This window comes from Hyaena hyaena, unplaced genomic scaffold, assembly GCF_003009895.1.
Source record: "Hyaena hyaena isolate Hyena2069 unplaced genomic scaffold, ASM300989v1 scaffold_251, whole genome shotgun sequence".
NCBI lineage: Eukaryota > Metazoa > Chordata > Mammalia > Carnivora > Hyaenidae > Hyaena > Hyaena hyaena.
Genome location: NW_024080883.1, coordinates 1,375,138 through 1,399,844, shown reverse-complemented (window position 1 = coordinate 1,399,844; position 24,707 = coordinate 1,375,138). Strand labels below are relative to the sequence as shown.

At 41.2% G+C, this 24,707-nt stretch overlaps 1 protein-coding gene and 1 long non-coding RNA gene across 6 annotated transcripts in view; one reads left to right on the top strand and one right to left on the bottom strand.

The window, feature by feature from the left end:
* Positions 1-651: 651 nt before the first annotated feature.
* LOC120240277 lies at positions 652-10,195 on the top strand. Its single transcript, XR_005530619.1, has 3 exons — positions 652-836; positions 2,218-2,314; positions 10,086-10,195. It is a non-coding gene; the product is annotated as an uncharacterized LOC120240277 (long non-coding RNA).
* Positions 10,196-18,528: 8,333 nt separating this feature from the next.
* CD47 (CD47 molecule) overlaps positions 18,529-24,707 on the bottom strand; it is a 49,595-nt gene continuing 43,416 nt past the window's right edge. For 2 of the 5 annotated variants that reach the window (XR_005530613.1, XM_039244985.1), the window contains 3 exons: positions 22,652-22,683; positions 21,268-21,292; positions 18,529-18,777 (listed from right to left, as the gene is read on the bottom strand). Coding sequence is in view for 3 of the 5 variants with exons in the window: in XM_039244985.1 (XP_039100916.1) it covers positions 18,773-18,777; positions 21,268-21,292; positions 22,652-22,683 (62 nt within the window). In the remaining 2 variants the exon portion in view is untranslated. Of the gene's footprint in view, positions 18,778-20,644; positions 20,678-21,267; positions 21,293-22,651; positions 22,684-24,707 lie in introns of all 5 variants that reach the window. The other 3 variants (XR_005530612.1, XM_039244986.1, XM_039244984.1) reach the window with 2 other exon arrangements.

Below are 24,707 nucleotides of genomic sequence, written 5' to 3'. Positions count from 1 at the left end.
GACCAGAAACGACAGTGCTCCTGTTATTTGGGCCAACCCAAAGGAATTGCTTTTCCTTGTAATCAAAATGATCTATAAGACTAGGCTGCCTGGGTGGCTCAGTTGGCTAATGGCTAACTCTTGATTTCAGCTCAGGTCACGATCTTAAGATTGGTAGGTAAGAGCAGCATGTTGGGCTTTGCGCTGACAGTGTGGAGCCTGCTTCAGATTCTGTCTCCCTCTCTCTCTGACCTACCCCACATGCACTCTCTCTCTCTCTCAAAAAAAAAAAAAAAAAAAGAAAAGATTCTCTCCCTCTCTGCCCCTCCCCCACTCATGCTAACTCTCTTTCTCTATCAGAATAAATAAACAAACATGGAAAAACAAAAGGACCTAAGACTGAACAGGTAGTAGCATATCCAGCATCTCAGACTCATTATTTTTTACGGAATATTTTTGAGGTAGTTGTAGTAAATGGAAGCCATTTCCAAAATGTTGGTTATGACCTAATGTTATGATCACTAACAGCTAATAATATCTAAAGACAGAGACAACCAGGCATTATATACCTCCTCATTCAATTATTTAAAAAAAAAAAAAAAAACAGGAAAAAAAAACCCTAAGTTTGCGCAAACCTCTCACTCTTAGTACTTCTTTACAGGAAATATAGAAGAGAAGGAAACAAGTTAAACAACGTCAAGAGGGTGTGATCAGCAGAATCCAAACCGTGGGAAACTACCCAACAAAGAGAACTGGTCCCTTCAACAACAACAACAACACAGCAAATAGGAAAGAAGAGTATGCACTTTATTTGGATCCTGAGCAAAGGAAATATGAAGAAATAAAAAAGAGAGAGAGTGAGAGCAAGTACAAGGGGGGACTATGTATAAGATAATCAGGGGAATATGAATACTGAATGGCTAGTTGATAATAGTAAGGCCTTCTTAGTATTGATTTGAAGGTCTGATGATTGTTAGAGAGCGGTGATAATGCCATCATCATTGGTTTTAAAAAGGATAGGCTTTGTCTTTTATAGATACATGTGGGGACATGTAGCAACGAAATGCCCTGGCATCTGGGAATTCCTTCAGAACAATGTGGGGCAGGGAGGGAGCAGAGCAGGAAACAGGATCAACCAGAAGTTGAAACTTGTGAAGCTGGGTGATGAGAGTTCATTATGATACACTCTATACTTTATCATATGTTTGAAATATTTCCAATTAAAAAAAATTCAGTTCCAGGGCACCTGGCTGTCTCAGTCAGTGGAGCGTGCAACTCCTGCTCTTAGGGTTGTGAGTTTGAGCCCCACATTAGGTGTTATGGAGATTACTTAAAAATAAAATCTTAAGGGGCACCTGGGTGGCTCATCGGTTAAGCATCTGACTTTGCTTAAGGTCATGATCTCATGGTTCATGAGTTCAAGCCCCACAATGGGCTCTCCACTCTCAGCGAGGAGCCTGCTTCAAACCCTCTGCCTCCTTCTCTCTCTGCCCGCTCACCCACCATCTCTTTCTCAAAAATAAATAAACATTTAAAAAAAATTTAAATCTGAAAAAATTCAATGCCTATTTTATTAAGGTATTGGTTCTTTTAACAACATATATTGAAATTCTATTGTACACACAAAATATTGGGGATAGGGGCGCCTGGGTGGCTTAGTCAGTTAAGCGTCCGACTTTCGCTTGGGTCATGATCTCGCAGTTCGTGGGTTCGAGCCCCGCGTCGGGCTCTGCGCTGACTGCCAGCTCAGAGCCTGGAGCCTGTTTCAGTCTGTGACTCCCTCTCTCTCTGACCCTCCCCTTCTCATGCTGTCTCTCTCTCTCTCCTAGAAATAAATAAAACATTAAAAAAAAAATATTGGGGATATAAGAACCAATTAGTGTTCCTCTGGCCAGACTTCATATTTCCTCTTTTCTAAGATGCCACTGATTTTAAGATACACAATTGTTTAGACTGCAGCTTTTGAATTCTCCTGACTTGCAGGTCAGAGCTCAGTTGGGGTGTGGGAGAAGAAAAAAGACTATGCCATTAATATCACATGTTGATTTTAGGACACACCTTGATTTCAGGGTATCCAAACTATGTCTCTTAGAATAAAGAAAGAAGAGTGGTTCTTATCCCCTTTTGGGTCTCTACTAAATATTTGGTTGTAAAACCTGAAGGTTTCCTAAGAGAAAATATGATTGTGTTCAGGATAACTGTGGGTTTTGTCCTTTAAGGATCTTTCTCTCTTTTTAGTGTGTCAGAATCCAGCCATCAAGTTGAAATAGGTTAATCTGGTCTTACCACCAGCAAACAAGCCTCAGTCATCTGGAAGAAGATGCTGACACAAGAGGTAAACTATGGGTATGCTCTTTAGACACTATGCAGTTGGTTTAAATGCTTCCAACGATTCAAGGTGAATTCAGCAGTCTGAGACCAAAAAAAAGGTTTCTCCAGCACAGCCTTTCCAGGTACAGCTGCAGAGAGCAGAGCTGGGGCTTTGAGCCAGAAAGAATTGGGTTGAAACCCGGAGGAATCAGTTACCAACTGGGGGGCTTTGGGTGTGTTTCTTACCCTGTCTGAGCCTCACATACCTCATGAAGAAAATAAACTGGAGAAACCCGCTGTTGAGTGTTTTAAGATTTAAATGAAGTAACAACATATATAAAAGTGTTAGGACATAGTAGAAACTTAGGTTCTTACCATTTTTTCTGGAACCCAGTTCAGGCTCCATTAGTACATACGTGAATTAAAGTTTTTTTGTGGTCTTTTGACTGGTACCTAACATTAACTGGTCATTCTGCAAAGCTATCATTTCTGGATTCATTGCCAAAGAATTGAGTTTGGGTCATGTTGTTGCAGGATTCTTTACCGCAGTACCCGGGATTTGACACAAAATGAGCAGCAGGCAAAGGTTTATTAGAATACAAGATTAGAAAGTAAGAGCTGTAGGAAACGACTCTTTGCAGAGAGGGGACACTGGAAAGTAAATGCCTGCCAACAATAGGCAAGGGTCCCTGTTTTATAAGGTTCTGGTCCACCCCTCCCCCTTCCCTTCCCTTCCCCCTGGTTCCTTCTCAGGTCCCACCCTTATTGGCCTGATAACTCTAGGTGCTGGGCTGTCCATTCCTGATTGGCTCGTTTCCATTGTTTGAGGCGTGGTCTATGGCCACATCATTCCTTGTGGGCCATATGTTTTATGGTCTACGTATTTTTAGACAGGTCTTTAGTCAAATTCCTGAGGAAACCTGAGGGGGAGTAGGTGGTGTCTGTTACATTCTTAAGAGGAACCTTAAACCTGAGGGGGCTTGCTGTGGTCAGACACTCCCAGCATTGTTCCAAAATACATCTTTCTCCACCCAGGGACCTCAGGTTCCAATCCGTTCCCTCTCTGACCATTTTATCCTATTTTTTCCCTATCATAATGTCTCAGTCAGCTTGGACTGTTATAAGAAAATACCAGAGACTGGGTGGCTTAAACAACAAATATGTATATTTCTCAAGGTTCTGGAGGCTGGGAAGTCCAAGATCAAAGTTCTGGCAGATTCTGTATTTGGTGAAAGCCCTCTTCCTGATTTTGCCTTCACTTTTTATAAGGGAGTTAATCTCATCACGAGGGCCCCACCCTCATTATCTAATCTAACCCTACTCACCTCCCAAAGGCCCTGCCTCTAAATACCATCACACTGGGATTAGAGCTTCAGTATATGAATTTAAGTGGACACATTCATTCCATAGCTGCTGAATTGATTGTTTTTACACTGACTAGGAACTTTAGACACAGAAGCGTCAGAACTCTGGCAGGATTTTCTCCAGATCTCACTCATACTCAGCAAATATGCTCCCCTGTGGATTGTGTGGCTTTAGCCAGGGACACTGGGGAAACTGTTTGTCTGTCTAGGTACCTAGTGCTCAGTACAGAGCAGGTGCAGAGTAGATGCATATCACTATGCATATAGTGACACATCGTAGTCCATAGTAGGTGCATATCAAATAGGGACTGAGTGAGTATGACTGGAGAAAGGACCCCTACAATCCACAGTCAGGGTCATACTTTTGCCTCGTCAGTGCCAATGCAGTGGATTGCTCTTTCTCTAGGATGTTATATACCCTCCAAGTCTCATGATATTACTGATCCTGCTTCTCTGCATCCTGGCAGAGTGGTCTCAGCTCCATTTCTGAGCTCAGATGAATATTTCCCCTTTTCCCCTTGCTCTCCCTGCTGGGAACCAGGTAGCACTGGGCAACCCTACATGGAAAATTGGGAGACCTTCTGGCCTCTCCTTGTCCACATGTAGCCAGGTGCTCTGCTGAGGACTCCAGGCCCCCACTCTTCATGGTTGGGCTTGCTTGGCAGTGGCTGGAGTGGCTCCCCCACAAGCAGCAGGCTTGCAGCCTGCAGGTACCAGCTGGCTCCCCTCCCCACACCTCCCCGTCTGCTGGATGAGGGTGACCCTGGGGAGAGGCAGGGAGATGCTGGCCAGCTTACAGCCTGAGGGCTAGTGTGTGTGCTGGGAGAGGGGGGAGGAGCTTGTGGGGAAGGGCATCTTGCTTCCCCCCCAGAGAAAGGAGCAAGAAAACCTGCTTCTCCCAACACCCCTTCTAGACTAGCCGGTGCTAGAATTCCACCCTTTCAGCAAGTTACCTACCTGTCTGAGCCTGAGTTTCCTCATCTGTCTGAAAGACATGGAAGATCAGAATGGAAATTCATGTTATTAGTACTTCAAGCAAAGAAGCTAAATTAGTTTGCCAAATTCCCACCTGCCTTAAGATGAGGTTTAAGTCTGCGGCAGGTGATGAAACAAACAAGGGCTAAGGACAACCGGACTCCTGCCAAGATCATGTGCCAAGGCAATCTTGCCATGACCTTGAATAACTCCGAAAGAGGAAGGGCTGGACAAAAGTTGCAGGCTGACTGCAGATTTCCATCCTCCCAGTTTTCCAAGGAGAGGACAAGAATAAAATGCCTTTAAGAGCCAGGCCAGGCCATGCAAATGAGTGGAGCGTGCTGGGGATTGCACAGAAAACACTAGCCACATGCTGCACTTCGACAAAGATGTGTTCTTGACTTGCTGATAAAGCAAATTGTCCTCTGGGTATGTTTTATTTTCTCACTTTTTGTGGATTCATGAGCTCAGAGAAATTATTTCTCTACTACAAGCAAAATAGTAAAACACAGGCTCAAGGAACAGCTGTGGAAGGAGTTATGAAGACCTAGGGAATGTGTGTCTCCCTGCCCCCCAGGAGGGCAGAAGCTAGTAGCCTTGGCTAATCTGTGGGAGGTGAGCATGTGGGCCCAGGGTGGCCAGATCTTCTCCTTTTTTTTTATTTAACAGAAGCTGGAAATCCAGATTTTTTAAAGCCTAGAATCTCCTTTTGTTTGCTGGGATTTTTTTTCTTCTTTTCTTTTAATGGTGCAAATGTTGTTTACCACTTTGTATGCACCAAATAAAACCCACCTGCCTGTGGTCAGTTGCATCCCACCTTCTGCATAGTCTGCTGAATGTTGAAGGGTTCTTGACAAATTACTCCAAATTTGGCATTCCTGATAACCCTCCTCATGCAGCTGGGAGGGTTTGGAACCCTCAGCCACTGGGAGGGCCATGTCTTTGACCTTGACTTGGGCCTTGTAGCCTCAGGAGATTCCGGGAGGCTGGTGCAGCCTGGACAGAGAGGCAGTCTCCTTTTCTCAGCAGAGAAGAGACCCCTTTCCTGGGGTCTTTATGTCTCCCTGAGGTAGTCACTGGGGCACCGGCTTTTTCTGTAGGCCACCTCTTGACCTCTCCTTGGGTGGATATTTAGGGAAGAAACACTTTCCAGTTTTCCTGATCAACTCTATGTCAGCGATGACAGGCCAAAAGCATTGGGGTGAGCACTGGAGGCCTCCAGGCCAAGCCCCCCATTTTAAGCATATAGAAACTGAGATGCAGGAAGCCCAGCCACCTTGCTGGAGCTCCAGGCTCCTCAGTGACAAGTAAGAAGCGAGCTCCTAGGCTTCCTGCCTCATTGTCCAACACTCTGTCCACTATACCAGGCCATTGCCACCCCCACCATGGACACTTAGCCCCTCCAGGCCTTATCTAGAGGTTAACTGGACATTGGAACAGACTAAATGGCCCAACTTCAGAACTGGGACTGGGAAAACTTAGGAAGGCCAGAAGGAGAACAGGGGTTTCTGCATGTGGGCAAAATTCACCCAAGATCCATCCAGAAGAAAGGTGTGTTGGTTATTTTGTCACCAGGATCTGGAGTCACCCATGCCCACAAAACTTACTGGACCATGATGCCAGGCAAAGTCAGCAGGAGGACAGGCCTGGAAGAGACATTTCTCTGGGTCTACACAGGTTTTCCCAGAGCTGCTCCCAGGGGTGGGTCAGGGAGGCAAACTCAGGCTCTTGCTCTACCCTCATCTCAGAGTGCCTCACCCCTGCACACTTTTCAGTCTGGCGGAGGGTTTGTGTCCTCTGATGGAAGGTTTCCTGGAGGGCGTGTGTGGCCTAAAGAACTGTTCATCCTGTGATTCCTATCCTGCAATCTCCTATTTGATCCGAAATCACTCGTTTTTAAAAATCAAGAGCTTCAGGGGCACCTGGGGTGGCTCTGTTGGTTAAGCATCTGACTTCAGCTCGGGTCATGGTCTGATGTGAGTTCGAGCCCCTCCTCAGGCTTTGCACCGACAGCATGGAACCTCCTTGGGACTCTCTCTCTTCCTCTCTCTCTGCTGCCCCCGGCCACTCTCTCTCTCCAAACAAATAAACTTAAAAAATATCAAGAGCTTCAACTATATCCAACAATCTTTTTGAAAAATTTTTAAGAAATTGGGAAATATATTGATTTAGATTTTATTTCTTTTACTGCTTATGATTGGGAGGACTAAGTAACATTAATTCAGCTCTGGTTGTAGTTTGCTAAATACCTTTGTAGGTCTTATTCACAGAGTTCTCAAAACATGTCTTGAAGGTGGGATTCTTATTTTTAATTTTTATTCTTTACCTATGTACCCTTTGGGGGAATCAAGGCTCAGAGACAGTAAGAAGCTGACTAAATTAGCCACCTTAGCTCATAAGGTCTGTCTGTCTGATTCTGGCTGCATCCTCAGGCTCTCACATGATGCCTACATGAAGCAGGTGCTCAATAATTAGTTGTTGATGCATTATTCCCTAGAGTGGAAGTGCAAGTGGGTGATGAGACCTTCATGGGAGATGAACAAAGACCTCATGGGATGAAGAAAGAAGTTTGCATAATTAAACAATTTTTTAATGCTTATTTATTCTTGAAGTAGAGAGAAACAGAGTGTGAGCAGGGGAGGAGCAGAGAGAGAGCAAGACACAGAATCCAAAGCAGGCTCTGAGCTCCAAGCTGTCAGCACAGAGCCCAATGTAGGGTTTGAATTCACAAACCGTGAGAGCGTGACCTGAACCAAAGTTGGATGTCAATGGACTGAGATACCCAGGTGCCCTAAGAAGTTTGCATAATTAATCATGACATAAGAAATGACTTTATATGTCACACCTTTCTTCCAAGAACTCGGGGATATGTGACAGGTACCTCACTTATCCATCCACCCATCTTGGCAACATTCCTGGCAAGTGAGGAGACACAAGCCTGACATATAGCTCAAGGACCGGACGTGGTGATCTCCTGCCCCTCTTTGCTCCTGCACTCTGGAATCTTCAGGACCCTTACAGTAGAGGCCCTTCACTGCCCCATCACCTAGGAGTGGCCATCACTGATTTCAGCAAAGAAGATGAACTCAAATGTCCCTTTGGGCTCTTAGTAGGTGGAGAGAAAACAACTTAAAACGGACCATGGTAGGGTATTTAGATAAAGCATGTGGGAATTCCCAAAATCTGTCTTCCACTCAAAATGGACCTTTAATGGATATTGTGATTCCTCGAACATTGCAGGAGATTGGGTTGAAAAGAAGCAAAACCTCAAGTAAATGCGAAACATTTCTGTAAAGCTTTTATTATCAGAAAAACAGCATACTTCTAATTTTAGCTATAGCTGTAAATATAAATTTTGCTTCTATTAGCCTGATACGGTAGCTTTTCATCAAAATCACAGAGCAATGGTAGGGGAAGTGGCTTTACAGTCACGTTGGATATTTCTATGTCCAAACTGGATATGCGGAGACCTGTAAGTTGCAAGCTGCAAGAAGTTCACATGAGACTCCTAAATTCACCCTTGCTGCGACCTGTCTTAAAAGTTTGTATGAGACACAGAAGTCTTGACTAAATGCAGATGACAAGGTGTCCCGGGTTGATTTTTCTCACTTAACATTAGACTTTCTTAATTGAAGCAGCTCAGTAAGAAGCCATACTAGTCTTACTTTTAATTAAACCTATAGATATATATTTACTAACTAGTTTCACTGAGATATTGCTTAAATTCCATTAATTGTGTGGATTTTTTCTTTCCATAGAACATCATTCTTATTAACCTTGTTTGGATGCAATTAGTTGTGCTGTGTTTATCTTCCTGGTTCCACAGTTAATTTCAGCATAGAACCAATGTATTTATATTCTTCACGGCTCAGAACATCCTTTCCCCCCAAAATACATTGATAGTGGCACAATTCACATTGTACTTTTATTTTGGGTGGAAGGAAGTGAGAGATTGGTTTAGAGGAAGAAATGAGAGAGAGGTGTCTATCATCCGGTAGCATGGAATAGCGATGCTCCTAATGGAGGACACTAGCACCCACTTTTTGGTGTAATTATGGTACTGTGATTGGCCCTCTGCATCACTTTCTGTTCCTTCGGAAACAGATGACAGACCAAGAAAAGACTCCAGTATAGTTATTGCATTTCTAAACACTCAACAAACATAAACAGCGAAGCATCTTTTAACAGACTGTGACATATTGATTCACCACACAGCTCTTGCCAAGTTAGGAGTCAGGAACTAAAACATTGACATAGGACAGCTCAGATTCCCTCTCTATGGAGAGTGTATAACATTGTAAGCATTAAAGGCTTAATAGAAAACCAGGTCTTCTGATGTATCTGGGGCTTCTAATCAAACACGCTCTAAAGCAGGTTTCTGCACTCTGCTCAAAGGACAGGCCACACAGCCTCACTTGGCATCTAATTCCCCCTTGAACTGGGCATCCTCCGTGGCCATATGAGTAGGCAGAGAAGAAGCAAATAGAAGCTACTTCCAATACACAGCATGTCTCCAGCTGCCTTTTTTGCTTTCTACATCCACCCAGGATGGAGCAAAGACTCTCATCATTTTAGAGAATGGGCTGATTACAGTATAACCTAAGCCTTATCAAAATCCCCCGACCACCATCCTTGCATTTGTGAAATAATATTTACCAGAACTCAATATTTTCAACATTCATCTTTCCTCCTATACACTTGGATTTAGTTTCTGCTGGTTATTAGCCTAAAGGCAGCTCTACGTTCTTAATCTCAGTCTTTATCTAGAGTGATTGGAGGGCCTGCTCTTAACACATTTTGAGAAGTCTTGAGAATCAGCCACTGACATGAATGCATAAATGGATGAGCTGAGTAAAAGTGGCAGAAGTAGGGCTCCAAAGACCCTCCCTGTGCTATAGGGGCAAGATCTTTCTCTTCCATCTTTGCATTCCAGGACAGGGGAAATAGGATGACCTGGTGCCTTTCTCTCATGTCACCCACATCCTGTGCTCTGGTTTTACTAAGGGAACCAGAGGGAGTCCTAACAAGAAATTGTGCTTGCAGTGAACATGTCTAATGATGTAACTGCGCTTGTCATATTGTCTTATGCTCCCAGTCATGTTCTATTTGCTTCTTTGGCAATAGCCCCACATAGCAAAATACATATTCCACTCTCCGTCGTACTCATCTCTAGACTGTCATGCCAGATTTCCCCTTCCTTGGCCAGTGTTTAAATAATAAGAGGAAAAAGAGAAATAGTTGACGGTTCCTGGGTGCTCCATTGGGTCAGGTGCTGTGCTGAGTACTTCCCATGCGTGCTCTCTTTCAGCCTTCACATTTCATCTTCATCTTGCAAATGAAGACACCAAGGCACAGATAAGTGAGTTCACTTGCACAGGGTCACACAGCTGGTGAAGTGCAGAGTGTGGGGCCTCTGACTCTGCACACTGTCTCTCCCCTAAGTGCATGTTCCACCAGGTGCTGGGATGGGACGGTGTGTAGAAGCAAAGGAAGCCTCTCTACTCCACAGAGAAAGAAACTACGAACAGGAAAACGGAAACCTCTGTGGTTCTCTTTCAAGAGTAAGAATAAATGCTGAACTATCCTTTAAGGCACTAATGCCTGGGCTACGGAACATTGCCATGGCTGTTATTGTCTTCCAGGCTGACACTTGGCCCCTGCTCTCTCTTCTTTACTTTCAGGCTAATGATTAGATTTTAAATCCCTGACAGGATTCTAACTTTGGTCACCCTGGGGGGCGGGGGGAGGGGAGTTCTTGATTTCTTTACTATTGCTTGCAAAGATGTTATTAAAAAAAAAAAAAAAAGTCCTTTGAAACTCTAAGTACATTACACTCAGCAACAGTTTTTTTAAAAAATCTATTATCTTGTTGGGTCTTTTGAAGAACACATGATGCTTTCTCTCTCTCCTCACCTTGGGAAGTCAACCCTTATTTTTATCTCCAATACGAAGAATAAAAATACACAGGAGGACCAGAAAAGGCAGACTCCTAAGACGTCGTTTTCATCCACGCCTGTGTCACTTGTCAGGTTCATTTGGACGGCATCCAGGCACTTGGAATCTGTTGACTCAGGAATTTGGTTTTTTTCCTGTTTTTGTTTTTTTTTTTTTTTAAATAAATTTGTTTTCTACATATAGTAGGAATTATTGTGGTGGTTTTGCCTTTCAGGGGAAAAATAAGGAATTGTTTTTTATATGAATGAATTAATCTCTTGGCCTCTGTGCCTGGTTATTTTGAACAAGGCATTTAGAGGCATGGTTTTGCATGGAGCTGTTTACCCGCCATTGGACACCCGCGTCGATTTGTGACAGCACCCAAGTGCTCCTGATCATGAGAGCAGCTTTTCTCTACATAAGGGAAACTAACACAAACGGGGGCGTGCCTTCAGTCCTTTGAGGAACTAGATGGAGTCATAGAAATGAGTAGCTGGCTCAGGTGGGGATCACCAGTCTCATTAACACATGTTAAAGCAACTGAGTGGTCCCCCAGGGGTTCCAATCACTTAGGAAAAATCTGTTGAGACCTTCCCATTGGTATCTGATGACTCCTTCAGAGGGTCCCAGGTGCTTTTGAGGAGGGAATTTGTTGGTTTCTCTACTGAGTCTACTCTGTTCATACAGCAAAGAAGAATGATCCCAGTCAGAAAGCATAAGGGTGAGGTTTGGTAATTCTTCAAATCAAGCCTGTTAGCCAGATGTTTTCCAGGAGACTGTATTTAATACTTTGTCAGAAATATAAAAATAATACAGGAGCATTTACTTTTACTAATTGGGATGCTTTTCAAAAAACTTAACTTGAGGGCGCCTGGGTGGCTCAGTCTGTTAAGCGTCTGACTTCGGCTCAGGTCATGATCTCACGGCTGGTGGGTTCGAGCTTCGCATCGGGCTCTGTGCTGACAGCTCAGAGCCTGGAGCCTGCTTCAGATTCTGTGTGTGTGTGTCTCTCTCTCTCTGCCCTTCCCCCCCCCCCTTGTGTTCTTTCTCTCTCTCAAAAATAAACTTAAAAAAAAAAACACTCTTAAACATTTTGTGTCATCTTCTTCACAATTTAGGCAATGAATAAATGCCTCATAACAGCTAAAAGCAACGAGCTTCAAGCATAAAGAAAAATTCCATAATTTTCTGACAACTTTCTCTGAACAAAAGTAAGAACAACTGATACTTGATGTGTTCAGATATATCCCTTCATAGGACCCACAGTAATATTTTCTATTCCAATTTAGTAACAGTTGCTACCAGAACAATCCCTGTTGATAGCTAGGTATGTAGCTAAAGATAGGAGGAGACATGGGCTCTATTGAATAGAGGATAATCATATTTTTAAAAATCCAAGGTATGTACCCAACCAATTCAACTGTGAGAAGTGAACACTTGATAACATTACAGTAAAAAAGGTTTTTTTGGGTAACCAAGTATATGCATCCTCTAGCTTGCCAACATGGGGCTTCTGCACATGACATTCTAAAAATGTCTGGTTGAGTTGGGGGTGCAAATTCCCTAAAGAGTGAGAAGCATTCCTGGGGGTCAGGACTGGAGGCCTGCCACCACACAGCTCTCACCCAAGGTGGTGGGGAAACTAGTCCTACAACTGGTAGGGGATGAGGTGTAGCAAGAACAAAGATTCTAGTACTTTCCAGTTGCCCTCAGCATGAGAGATATCTCCCCACACAATCTGTTATGTATACTTAAATTGCTAAGTTACTGTATACTTAAAGAGTAAATAAGTAGAGAGCTCCCATGGAAGATATACTGGATATCTCAAGCAAACTACACTTAAATTTTGCCAACAATCCATGTGTTTAGATTGTCCATCAGCTTATGTATATTGTCAGTTTGACCTTGAGGAATTTAGCAGGCAATTCAAAGGAAATTAGGAAAACGACAGTTGTCTTTTCTGGAAGGCCGGTCTATGATCAAATAAGATTATGTGAAGATGAGGATCCCGAGCCTTGGGCCATGCCATGGTGTGACAACATCTATAAGGAGGCAGTAGTTTTGCAAACCTGGCATCAAGACTGACATCAGATTGCGGTTTCTAGACTTCTAAATCATTTCTCTCCAAATTGGGCTCCTTACCAAGCATACTGCTTACGAAGCATTTCTCATTGTCCCCGTTGGGAAAAGACACCTGGTCCTCACAGGGAGGCGGGCTATTCTCAGAGCTGTATGGCTCCTGCATTCTAGTCAATCAGCTGACTACAGGGGTGGGTGCTCGCTAAGTGGAGTTCTAATTATTAGGTCCACCATCACTTCTGTGCAGTCTGTACTGCTATCTTCAACATTAAACAATCAGTCCAATTATCCATAACCCAGGGTTAAATACTTGATTTCCCCCTGATTTGAGCATGAAGCTTCAATATGCAAAATAAACACTGGGTGTAGAGTTCTGGCATGGCCTCACTGCTAATACCAATGCTGTCTTGTGTGCTCAAATCTCTGAGCTTCTGGGGAAATCATGTCCTACATAGATGGTGTTACCATAATCCAGTATTTTCTAAAGCTGTCAAACTTGAAGCCTTGAGCTGGAAAGGCGCCGTGCAAAAATGAAATCCAGTTGCATCTGGAAGCCTACACCTCCGTAGGAGTCCTAATCGGGTTGAGTGCAGTTCCTGTGCTACCCAAAGCAGCCTTCAGTGCAGGAGGGAGGCCATTTAAATGCTTTCTCAACTCCATTAGTTACTCCTGCTGAGAGCAAAAAAAAAAGTCCTCACAAATGCATAAAAAATTAAATTGCCTATGAGGTAAGAAATGAGATGGTACCGTGCCGCCAAATATTATTTTCCATTCAAACAGTCTACAATCACACATACAATGCAGAATTAGAGTACATACCTGTAAGGCACGTGGCGCTGTGCTCCTAAAGCTAATGACATCTCATCACCTGGTAACAATCCCCCGACTTGACTTCAAGTTTACTTCCCCTCAGCCCCCACCCCCACCCCAGATGGCACCCGCAGTCTCCATTCCAGGCCAGACATGGGAATCAGGCCAGCTCAGGGGGAGCACCAGAGAGAGATGCCTGGCTGAGGTGAGTGAGGGAGGCCTAGACCTCATCAGAGCACTGGGGAGCAAGGGACTTCTGAGAGAGAGAGAGAGGTGCACTTTTTTTCCTCCCTTCTCTTCCCTGACCTTGGCAGAAGGTGGGTCTGGGATCGCAACCGCTGTTTTGCCATCACGTGCAACCTACGAAGGTAGGCAAGAGCTAGCTGGAGAGCTGGCGGGACACTGGATTCTTAAGACACCGGGTTTTTTTGGTTTGGTTTTGGGTTTTTTTTTTGAGGCTCAGTATCCAGCTGTGCATCTGAATCTTCAAGTTTTCTTTCACTTGTAATCAAAACAGTCCTAATTGACAAACAATTGAAATGGAGAACCGTTTTAATTTACATTTCAGTCTTGGAAGAGATTTCTCTCATTCTACAGTTGAGGAGGGCACAGAAACACGGGGTGGGGATTGTCAAGTTCTCTGCTAGTTAGCAGTATAGATGGGACCGGAACCCAGGTTCTTGCTTTCTCATGGGATGTTCGCATAGACCATGGGAAAATACAACACAAGGGACTTGTTTAAAACTTTTAGTTAAAACTCTGCTCCAATTAAAAGATTACTTATTGGTGGGGGATGCCTGGGTAGCTCAGTCGGTTAAGCGTCTGACTTTGGCACAGGTCATGATCTCACGGTTTGTGGGTTTGAACCCTGTGTGTGGCTCTGTGCTGACAGCTCAGAGCCTAGAGCCTCCTTTGGATTTTGTGGCTACCCTTCTCTCTCTGCCCCTCCCCCATTTGCACTCTGTCTCTCTCTCTCTCTCAAAAATAACATTAAAAGGGGCGCCCGGGTGGCTTAGTCGGTTAAGCGTCCGACTTTCGCTTAGGTCATGATCTCGCGGTTCGTGGGTTCGAGCCCCGCGTCGGGCTCTGTGCTGACTGTCAGCTCAGAGCCCGGAGCCTGTTTCAGTCTGTGACTCCCTCTCTCTCTGACCCTCCCCTGCTCATGCTGTCTCTCTCTCTCTCTCCTAGAAATAAATAAAACATTTAAAAAAAATAAAAATAAACATTAAAAAATGTTTTTAATATGTTAAAAGATTACTTATTGGTTATTTTCCTTAAAAACTAATTTATAAATTAGTATCTTAATTGATCCTTTGCATTGTTACCTAGAATATGGACAACCTGAAAATACAATAAATTAAATTTCTTAGAAAGGTGCTTGTGGTCTGCTTTAACAGCAATAGAAATAAGCCAACAAAATAGCTTAAAATGTTTTATTAAGTATATATAATATTACAGGGTAATATTTACAAAGTTATGTTTTTAAATAAAAAAGTATCTTGGCAAAGATTGCAGATATTCAAAGCTTCAAACGGTGATAGATTGATTTAATACATATAAAAAAAACCTTTAACGGTAACACAGCTGTAAAACAACTTTGGTCTTTAAATCACTGCAAAAAATGGCTACTGACAAATAGCACACCTTTAATTGCTATGGAAAAAAGCCCCAAGAGAGGATCTTGCACATAGCAACACTAGAGTTTTCTTTATTTAGAATGGTTAATGGATATTTATACGATGTGGGATCTAAATCTCAACAATGGCTTTTTGTAAATAATGCTCCATTTAATAAAAACAGAAACGTTTCCTTCTCTCACCAATACTGATAACAACACCTTTAAGATTCCACTGATGTCGCCTTACAGAGAAGCTTATTACAAGTGCTCTTTTTTTTCAAAAGGACAAATTTATGGGAAAGCTGGTCTTAAATGATAAGTAAGAGCTGTCAAAAGCCAAAGGCAGGAAAACTTCCTGCTCGTTGCTTATCTCTTAAAAGTTACCTGGATTATTATCCCTATTAGCCATGGAAAATGACTTAACAAAGGACCCCAGTGGGTGATGGCAGTTAGTGACTTTGAAAATATGACACATGTAAAACTAATGTTTCTAAACAAACTCTCCATCAAATAAGACATAATAAAAAGACGAAAGGGTTGCCCAACAATCATTTCTCCAGTTTCCAATGGCAGGTAAATCAAGGAGTATGCATTTCCATACACATCCCACAGGTCTGTTTTTGAATACCCCCCTTAGGACAAAAGACATCTAGAAGGTGATACAGAGCTTAATTCTTAATGAGATGAAGGAGTTAAACTTGTCACTTTTTGAGCTTTATTAACTCAAATCACAATTCGGTTATTTACTAAATTGACCGTAGCATCCCAGAATGAGCAATACTCTCAAATTTGGGATAGCCCCATTGTTTTCATCTTGACATTTTCAGAAACTTACAAAATGGACCTGGAGTTTCCAGGTGAAAAATCATCACCTTTTAAGGTTTTCAGAGCATGTGAAATTTGTCAAAAAAGAAAACTATCTAGATCACTCTACTGAAAATAGCAGGAAATCTAAACACAGCCAACTCTCAATCACTGAACTTATGTACTGAACATCTAATGTATGCAAAACACTGCAGGAAGAGAAAGGGGAAAATAAAAGAGCTCTTGCCATAACAGAATTTCAAAATCGAGTGAGAGAGCAAGACAAAAAAACCCCGCTAGAACTCAGCAGACACACGTGAAGTACTAAGCAAGGTATGTAAGAGATGAAAGGCAGTCGCAGTGATGGGGGTGGACTACAGAGGAGAGCCAGTAGGGGAGGCAGGGCTGGAGGAGAATACTTTGAAGGAGATGGAAAAATCATTTAGCCAAAAACATTGGAAAGGCTGTTGCAAAAAGTGCAAGTGGTGTCAGAGAATGTACAATAAATAAAATAGAGAGGAAGAGTCGGTGGCAAAAATTGGGATCACTGAGTTAAAAGCAGGTTGTGTGGAGGAGAAACGGATATGTGACGCTCAAAACACTGTGAACAATTCTAATTTGCTGTGACAAAAAGATCGGGAGCCACGACAAGGCTGACTTAAAGAGAATGACCTGGCCCAATGATGCCCAAGCAAGAGGGCTCCACTGAGTGGTCCCTTTTCCAGAGAAGCTGACAACCAGTAAGGGGAAGAGTTGATGTCATCTGGCATCTCTCTGCTTCCTCTGTGCGTTGTCTAGGGCAGTGAGTGCCTCAAAATACAGGCAGCATTAAAGAGAACACAAAGGACGGGTGGGTCCTGAGACTGAACCCCAAATAAATGAGGGTTTATTGCATATTAAAAGATAACAACTTTAGTTTATAAAAAAGTTTACTATAAAGATTTCCATACCTTTCTTTTTAATAGGTATCTGGATCTTTTTCAAGTTCACGGGCTTTTCTCCTCTTTTCATCAAAATTGATTTCTAAAGTAGTAAACAATACTAGTAAAATATAAATATTTTCAGAGGGAAAAAGAGCAGCAAGAGCCATCAGATTTACATAAAGGAATACAGCTCCCTCTACATATGGTAATATTCAGACAGCAACACAATTAGGAAAGAAAAAGAATTTATTTTTTCAAGAAGAGCTGTCCTCATTGTTCAGTTTTCTGAGAAGCATCAGCAGGTCATAAATTGAGGTCTGCCATGGGCAAAACCACTTGGTCCCAACATGAAATATGAAAATTAATTTGGCATAAAAGAGGCACATGGCAACATTCAGTGGACTAAGAAATAACTATTAGTAATGTAACTACAGATAGGAATGTCTTATTACACAGACAGGAAGAATTACTAGTATTTTTAGAAGGTATTGTGAGCAGTCAAAATCTTGGCGAATTACCTAGAAGTTTTTGAAGTTTTAAGTGATCAAATATTTGCATTAAATAGAATTCCATCCAATAAAGAGCTTTTAGATGTTTTTACTAAGAGCATGAAATTAACATTTGCTCTCCTGTAGGTACCCACTGTTGTCCACAAAGAAGATGCACGACACACACACACACACACACACACACACACACACACACACACACAAGAGGGAAACAAGTGCTAATAAGCTAAGAGTACTCCAGGTGATCACAACTGTCAGAATGTTAGTTTTCTTCTAACGGGGGTAGGAATGGTGGGGATTTTGTTTTACTTTCCAATCTTAGAGTAAGGGGCTCCCGGAGGAGGACTACAGGAGGGAGATGATGATGTTTATCATGCAACACAGACACAACAGTAACAAAACCACCCTTCCAAGGGCTGGCTTGTTGGCCTGACGGTGACACACGTTATATTGCCATGCAGGAGACTCACAGTTCAAATCTCAATCTTGGTTTTTCATGCCCCAGATCAGAAAAGAAGTGAAGAAACATTGTAGATTGTGCCTTCAAATCCGAGGAAGGAAATACATATGTTACAACCATCGCTATTTTTGCTGAAAAGTGTGAACATAGTTCTCTGAGAATAAGTCTGGCTCCTTTCTGCAATGCTGCTACCGTGTCACGGGACCATGTTCAAAGAGGAGAAAAGATGCTACATCTTGTACAGCAGAAGCAAATAACAGGAGGACAAGACAGGGTTTAAAAGGTTGTGTGAATAAAAGAGAAACACATCCATCAATAAAATTACCCTAAACTTGGAAAGGAGTCATTACACGGTATGCTGAAGGAAGAACGTGTAAATGGCAACCCCCAAGAATGAAGACCACAGTCTCCTGCCGGATCACATGTAGGCGGCATTCACGATGTTCCCGACCAAACTCCAGTCTGTACTTAAATTTGCTATTCCCTTGACCCAGAAGTGCCAGAAACCTTACTTGGCTAACGGCAGCCATAAACTGCCAAAGCGGCTGTGAACCCAAGTTTGCTAAGGTTCTGTGGACGCCACCGGTCCTCACAGATCTCTCTGGGAAACCACCAGCTTGGTGTCAGGTGATTCTCACCTCAAACCAATTCAAACGAGTGAACTACAGTCGAGGGCCCTAGGATCCGAAAGGCATCATTCTTGGAAATTAGCCACTCTACTCTTGCCCTTTACTGAATAAAAGTAACAACAAAAAACTGGATCTCAATTGGGCACACAACACAGATAATAATTATTTTATTAACTAAATTACAAATGCTTTGAATAAAAACTTAACTGTAACAATCATTTAAGGGTCAATGATTTACTTTCTCCCACAGATGAGAACCAGTTATTTTTTCTCGTTTTCTTCTCCTGAACAGTGAGTCAAGGCCATGGTGCTTAAACATAATTGTATTCCTCTCATGTCTTACTACTTTCCAAGTCAGAGTCCATCACTTCACTTCAGTTACTCTGGAAAATTGAAAAATAAACATATAATAATCATTCATGACTATTTTCTATTCATTAACAAATTGATAAATTTTTAAAAACTGGAATTGTTTCAGATATACAGTATCCAAAAATAAAGAAAAAGTATTTAATCTTAGATTTGCAAAGGCCACAGATGTAAAACAGTAAATCATTAGCCTTTTTAGTTGTAGTAAGTAAAAGGCCAATGCCAAGTGAAAATAAAAATCAACAAAGTGTGATAATCTCAGTTTGCTGGGTTGGCTTGGAAGACTAGAGATGTTCATTTTTCAAGGCAAAAAGATTGAATAATATTCTATCACATTCACTTTAGACCTACATCATTCATTTGATGTAAGTGAAATAAACATGTTAGAAGGTGCAAGTGAAAGAGAAAATGGGATTGTGGTCCTCAGGACAGTTAGAAACTGACAAGGCCAGACACAATGTGAGGGCATGGAGCACACCAGAAAGACGGGTTTAAAAAAAACAAAAACAAATTCTAAACATCTATATTAGCAAAATTGAGGGAATTTCAAAGGTCATCATAGATTCTGTGTGCTACATACACACAAAAACTGCTGTATCTACTGATACGGTAGCTCCAAAAAAGTCACATGAAATCAATAAAGGAAGAGGCTTTCTAAGAACTTGAGGTTCTTATACTAGTTTTCTGAAAACAGAAAAGGAGCTTCGTTTCTTCATACAACTACAGAAGAATCACACGGCAGTAGGAAAAGAGCAAAGAAATTAAAAGAGAAAACACGAGAATGTAAACATGGACAAACCATGCCACAATTCCAGGTACTAGTTCTTTTTTTTATGTCACTTAGTTTATTCCTACTATCTACTTTCTCTATTGATTTTAGACAGGTGGTGTTTGATAAGTAAAGCATTTTTGTAGTAAAGGCTGCGGCTGTGTCATAAAACCTACAAAAGTGGAATCATCCTGTGATTCCTTGTTGAACACAGCCTAAACACTGTTTTAAACCTTGTCCACCAGTACACAATTGGCCTGTTTTTAATCTTATGCAAAAATTAATTGCACTCATGGGAATATAGCCTCTTGTGTTAAATCCTGCACTTTGCCGTAGAGGTGAGGAGGTTAGAGCAGTAAAATAGCAACTATTTACATGACCAAGGAATGACTGTGAATATCAAAGGTATGAAGAAATCTTTGATAAGATAAAAACATATAATTATTAAAACGTTAACAGAATTGAAATATTACAGCATCTTCAAGCAAAATCAAAACAAATCTCATAGTACTCAGTATCTCCGACTTACTTATTTTTAAAAACTAGCAAATGTGTCTTTGAAATATTCAATACAAATCAGAAGTTATTAGCCCAGAGTTCCAAAACAAGAAACAAAAGCTTGAATGACTAAACATTTCTCTCTCTCTTTTAAATCCTTTTTCAAAAGGTTACAACTGAGTCCCTGCTTGGAAAAGCAGAGATACTAAGTCCCCATGAATTAAACGCAACAAATCACCAATACAAGCATAAAAGAAACTCTGTCAAGATTATAAAGATTTGTTCCAGATTATCTGTCTTCTAAAAAGCATTTTTAAAAGTTACAGTCACCAGATGCTGCAACTGAAAAATGTTTTTAAAAACAGCAGTAATTTCTCTTTGCTATGAGCAATGAGACTGGAGAGTCTGATTAGTGACACCCTACAGCTTTTATATCACTTATTTTGCAACTCTTACAAGTAGCTTTAAGTTTTATAAATCAAGAAATGTAGACCTTTATGATCTGACAGTGTCCCTTTTATATATAAAAAAGTAAACTTTCAAAAAGCCCTTTTATTTCTTTTCAATGTTCGTATTTTAATCAATCTATAATTGTAGGTGCATTTTACACTTACCATCATTCATCATTCCTTTTGATTCTTTAAATGCTAAGGATTAGTAACAAGCCAAGCAGTTAGTAAGGTTAAACAATTAGAAAACATTTCTAAATAAATAAATATGCAGTAATATCATGCTAACTATTCCACAGTTATAAAGACAAATTAATTTTAGGTCTATTACTTTATTACAAAAGCCTGTCTGTGGCTCATATGCACTCTCAAAGGAAACAAAGTCAGTTGGGAACATAGATCTAGGTTTAGGGAGAAAGAAAGTGAGATACTTGGGTCTCACTATGTGATGAGATTCTGTATCTGAAACTTATAAATCAGAAATTGGAGATTCTTCTCTATTGGCTAATAACAGGCAATGGTTCTCTCGCCCAAATACTGCTTGGCCAGTGCAAGCAAGGACTGGAGAGATACTGAGCAGTGCGTTTTTCTCAGAGGTAAGAACATTACAACAGTAATACTCTTAGGTATCACAAATAATCAAGAAAAGAGCGGTCAGGCAAGAAAAAAAAAACGATATTTTTTCCCCCTAGGCATAGATGGAGCATTCAAACTGCTTTGGGGACCAGTTCAAATTATCATTTGGTAATGGATCAAGAAGAATATACAAGTTTGTAATAACCACATACCATTAAGGGGTTCCTCTACAGCTTTCTGGAAAATATTTAAAATATATTTATGTAAAAACAGAATTTACTTCATGTCCTTTTATACTAAAATGTGTATATGCTAACATTTAAACTCTATAGTAAAGAGTGAATCCTACAGTGTAAAAACAAAGTAAGGAAATAAAAGTTAAGGAAACAAAGCTTGCCAAGTTTACCTAATAGTTTAATAATAACTGTGTTAGTCTTTTAAAATTTTTTCTATGCCTCTTGCAGTTCAAGAAATTCAAACTTCTCAAAAAAAAGTGCAAACATAAAGAGCAACAGGATAACAGATAATACAGTTAAACAAGAGGGGAGACAAAAACACAATTGTTTTCAAATCATGCAAACAGAACTCAGTAACAAGGAAAGAAAATGTATAAAGATTTAAGAGTCCAATGGTTGGATTATCTCTAACAGAGGCACTTTAAACACTGTTGGTGACCAATGTAGCTACAGCCCCAATCTTTTTAGAATAACCCCCCGTGGAAAGATGAACCCCAGACCCTCCTCCTTGCCTCTCAGGCATGTCTGCAGAGGCTTGTCAGACTCAGGGGTATATGTAATTTCTACTTCCCGCCCCAGACAAAAGTCTCAACTTTGGCATTTCAGATAGAGCTACCATTATTCCTTTCTAGGAACGTTGAGTACAATATAGCTTTCTCCAGGTCTTCTTTCAATAAAATAGTTCATGGGCCTGTGACATGATGATTTTCTACATTTTTTTTTGTTTTCATCTGCTCATTTACCCATTTTGGTTTATCTCCTAATTTGTTCCTATTCTTGGAATTTTCTTAGTTTTTAAGGTACCCAAGGTAGAGTGAAAACTATAGTACTGTTTAGAGGAAGAAAAATGCTTATAAAACGAGGGAAGAAAGAGAATGAATAGTTCAGAACAGATATGTTTCAGCAATATGTACATTTATTGCACAGATTATTTTTAATGAAATCAATTTCTTACAAATCTCTCTCCCTCATTTTAAAGCCTAAAGTATCATTTTGTACACATACATCAAACGGAGCCAACATGTGAGCAATATATTAGAATCAGCTTCCTTCTGCAGAGATAATAACCATTATTCTTACACAGAAACTTTCCAGTTCTGAGAAAGTGAGAAGTCACTTGAGAAATCAGCACAATGTTAAGGAATCACAGATTCTATCCTATTGCAACTAAAATGACCAAACGTGTTTTTAAGTAAGTTGGATCTACTCATGCAAAAGTCATGAAATGACTTCAATATTCTCTTAATCTGATGTTATACACATTGAATAGAGAGCAAAAGGCTTCAACATGTCAATTAACATTTCTCAGTCAAAACCATCAACTGACCATTCCAAATTCATTTAAGAAACTTTAACTTACCCTAGGAGGTTGTATAGTCTTCTGATTGGAAGCTAATATAATAAAAAATTGAGAAAATAAATTTAATAAATTAAGGCAATATAATGTTTAATCTCAATGATTATTAATGGTTAATTTCAAATGATTTTATGCATTGATAGAATATAATGATCAAATGATCCACCTACATCAAATAATAAACAAATATATTCTCTCATTAGTACATGCTATCTTCCCCTAAATGAGCCATTTGTTATACTTCTTGGTGAAAAATGCTATCATCTATTCATCCCCACTGTGGACTCTCTATATACCTCCCCACTCAACCCAGCCCGAATGTGGACAGAAGGTGGCAATGACCAATCTTCACCACTGTCTGCCCTTAGCTCATTGTCCTCATTCCTTGTGCCCCAGTCTTCTCTTCTGCCTCCATCTTTCCACTTTTCAAAGCTCCAAATAGCTAACAAACTGAAAAAAAAAAAAAAATTCAGATCCTTCGGAGTTTAATGAATTCTCCAAGCAGTTAGTTTTAGCCACAATCAACCTCTTCTCCATGTATTCTTTCTCAGTTTTCCAAGTTACCCTTTGCACTGCTTCTGAATGGACTGGTTAATGAAGATGAAGGAATACAGGACATGGAGAAAGAGACAAAGGGAAAAACATTTACTTCAGTTGCACAGGGAAAAAGAATTCCTTACAAAAAGCCAAGTGAGAAGGTCCCAGAGCAGCTGAAGCCAGTTCTAAATCAGAATGAGTCCTACATATATAAAAGCATCAACCAGCAACATCCTGTAAGCAGGTGGTGGGAAGGTGATGCTAACGGACAGTCAGTTACATTGTCCAGTGTGTTGGATGGAAGGCTGGATTTGCTTGTGAGCTACTGAGACAAGCCCCCAGAACTGCTCTAGTGTTCTGTGCTCTTGACTTACTACCATTCCTCCCCCACATCCACCCCTACCAAGCTTCCAAAGTGGATGGGCCGTGGGAGTGAGACCCTATGCAAGGGCAGCCAATGTAGAAACCAGCCAGAAGCTGACAGGCTCTCTCAAACAGAGACCACGGTGACTAACTAGCCTGAAAAGTTTCTCTCTCCCACTGGGACCTGAAGAGGAGAAACAGAAAGCAGACCAGAAAGCTGATGGTGGAAAGAAGGTGACAAGGAGACAGAAAGCAAGCTGGGAGAGAAGCTCAAAGATTAGAGACAAACATAAAAGAAACTACCAGTGAGAAGACAAGAACAAAATCTAAGATGAGGCCATAAAGGAGAGGAGGAGCTCTTAGGAAAAGAAGCAGAGAGAAACTCATAGTATAATCTGCAGATGGGCATTGACTAACTCTGGTTACTCACACGGTAACATGATGATTCAATTCTTAGAGATTCATCAGGAACTTCTAATTCCTAAACTGCTTATTACTGTCCCAGCCCCTGTGAGGTCTGGGTGTATCTGAGCTTTCAGGAGATCCCCATCTCTGCTAGTGTCCTGTGTGGCTTTAAAGTAAATCTCCCTTACAGGAGGCACGTGGGGAGTGGTGTGGTCCCTGTAGCCAAACTAGGAAACCACTTTTTTTTTTTTTTTTTTTACAAATAGTTTATTGTCAAGTTGGTTTCCATATAACACCCAGTGCTCATCCCCACAAGTGCCCTCCTCCATGCCCATCTCCCATAGGAAACCACTTTTTAAAGTAGTATGGAGTGAAATGGGTTGGGAATATGTGTGAATCATACTTAGTAGCCTCTCAAAAGAAGCCAAGCAGAACTATAGAACTTCATTAGGGAACAGCAGTTACATACATATACAAATTACTTCAACTAAACCATGCCTCTACTTTCTATTCAAGAAACGAAAACTGAACAGCTGTGCAAATTTCTGACTGGTAGCGTGAAGGATCAGAGGTAAGATTTTAGAGATCATAAATTTATTTATCAGAATTAACATTAAGAACTTCCAAGAAGGGGTGCCTGGGTGGCTCAGTTGGTTGAGCCTCCGACTTTGGCTCAGGTCATGATCTCACGGTTCATGAGTTCGAGCCCCGCATCAGGCTCTTTTAGCACAGAGCCTGGAGCCTGTTTTGGATT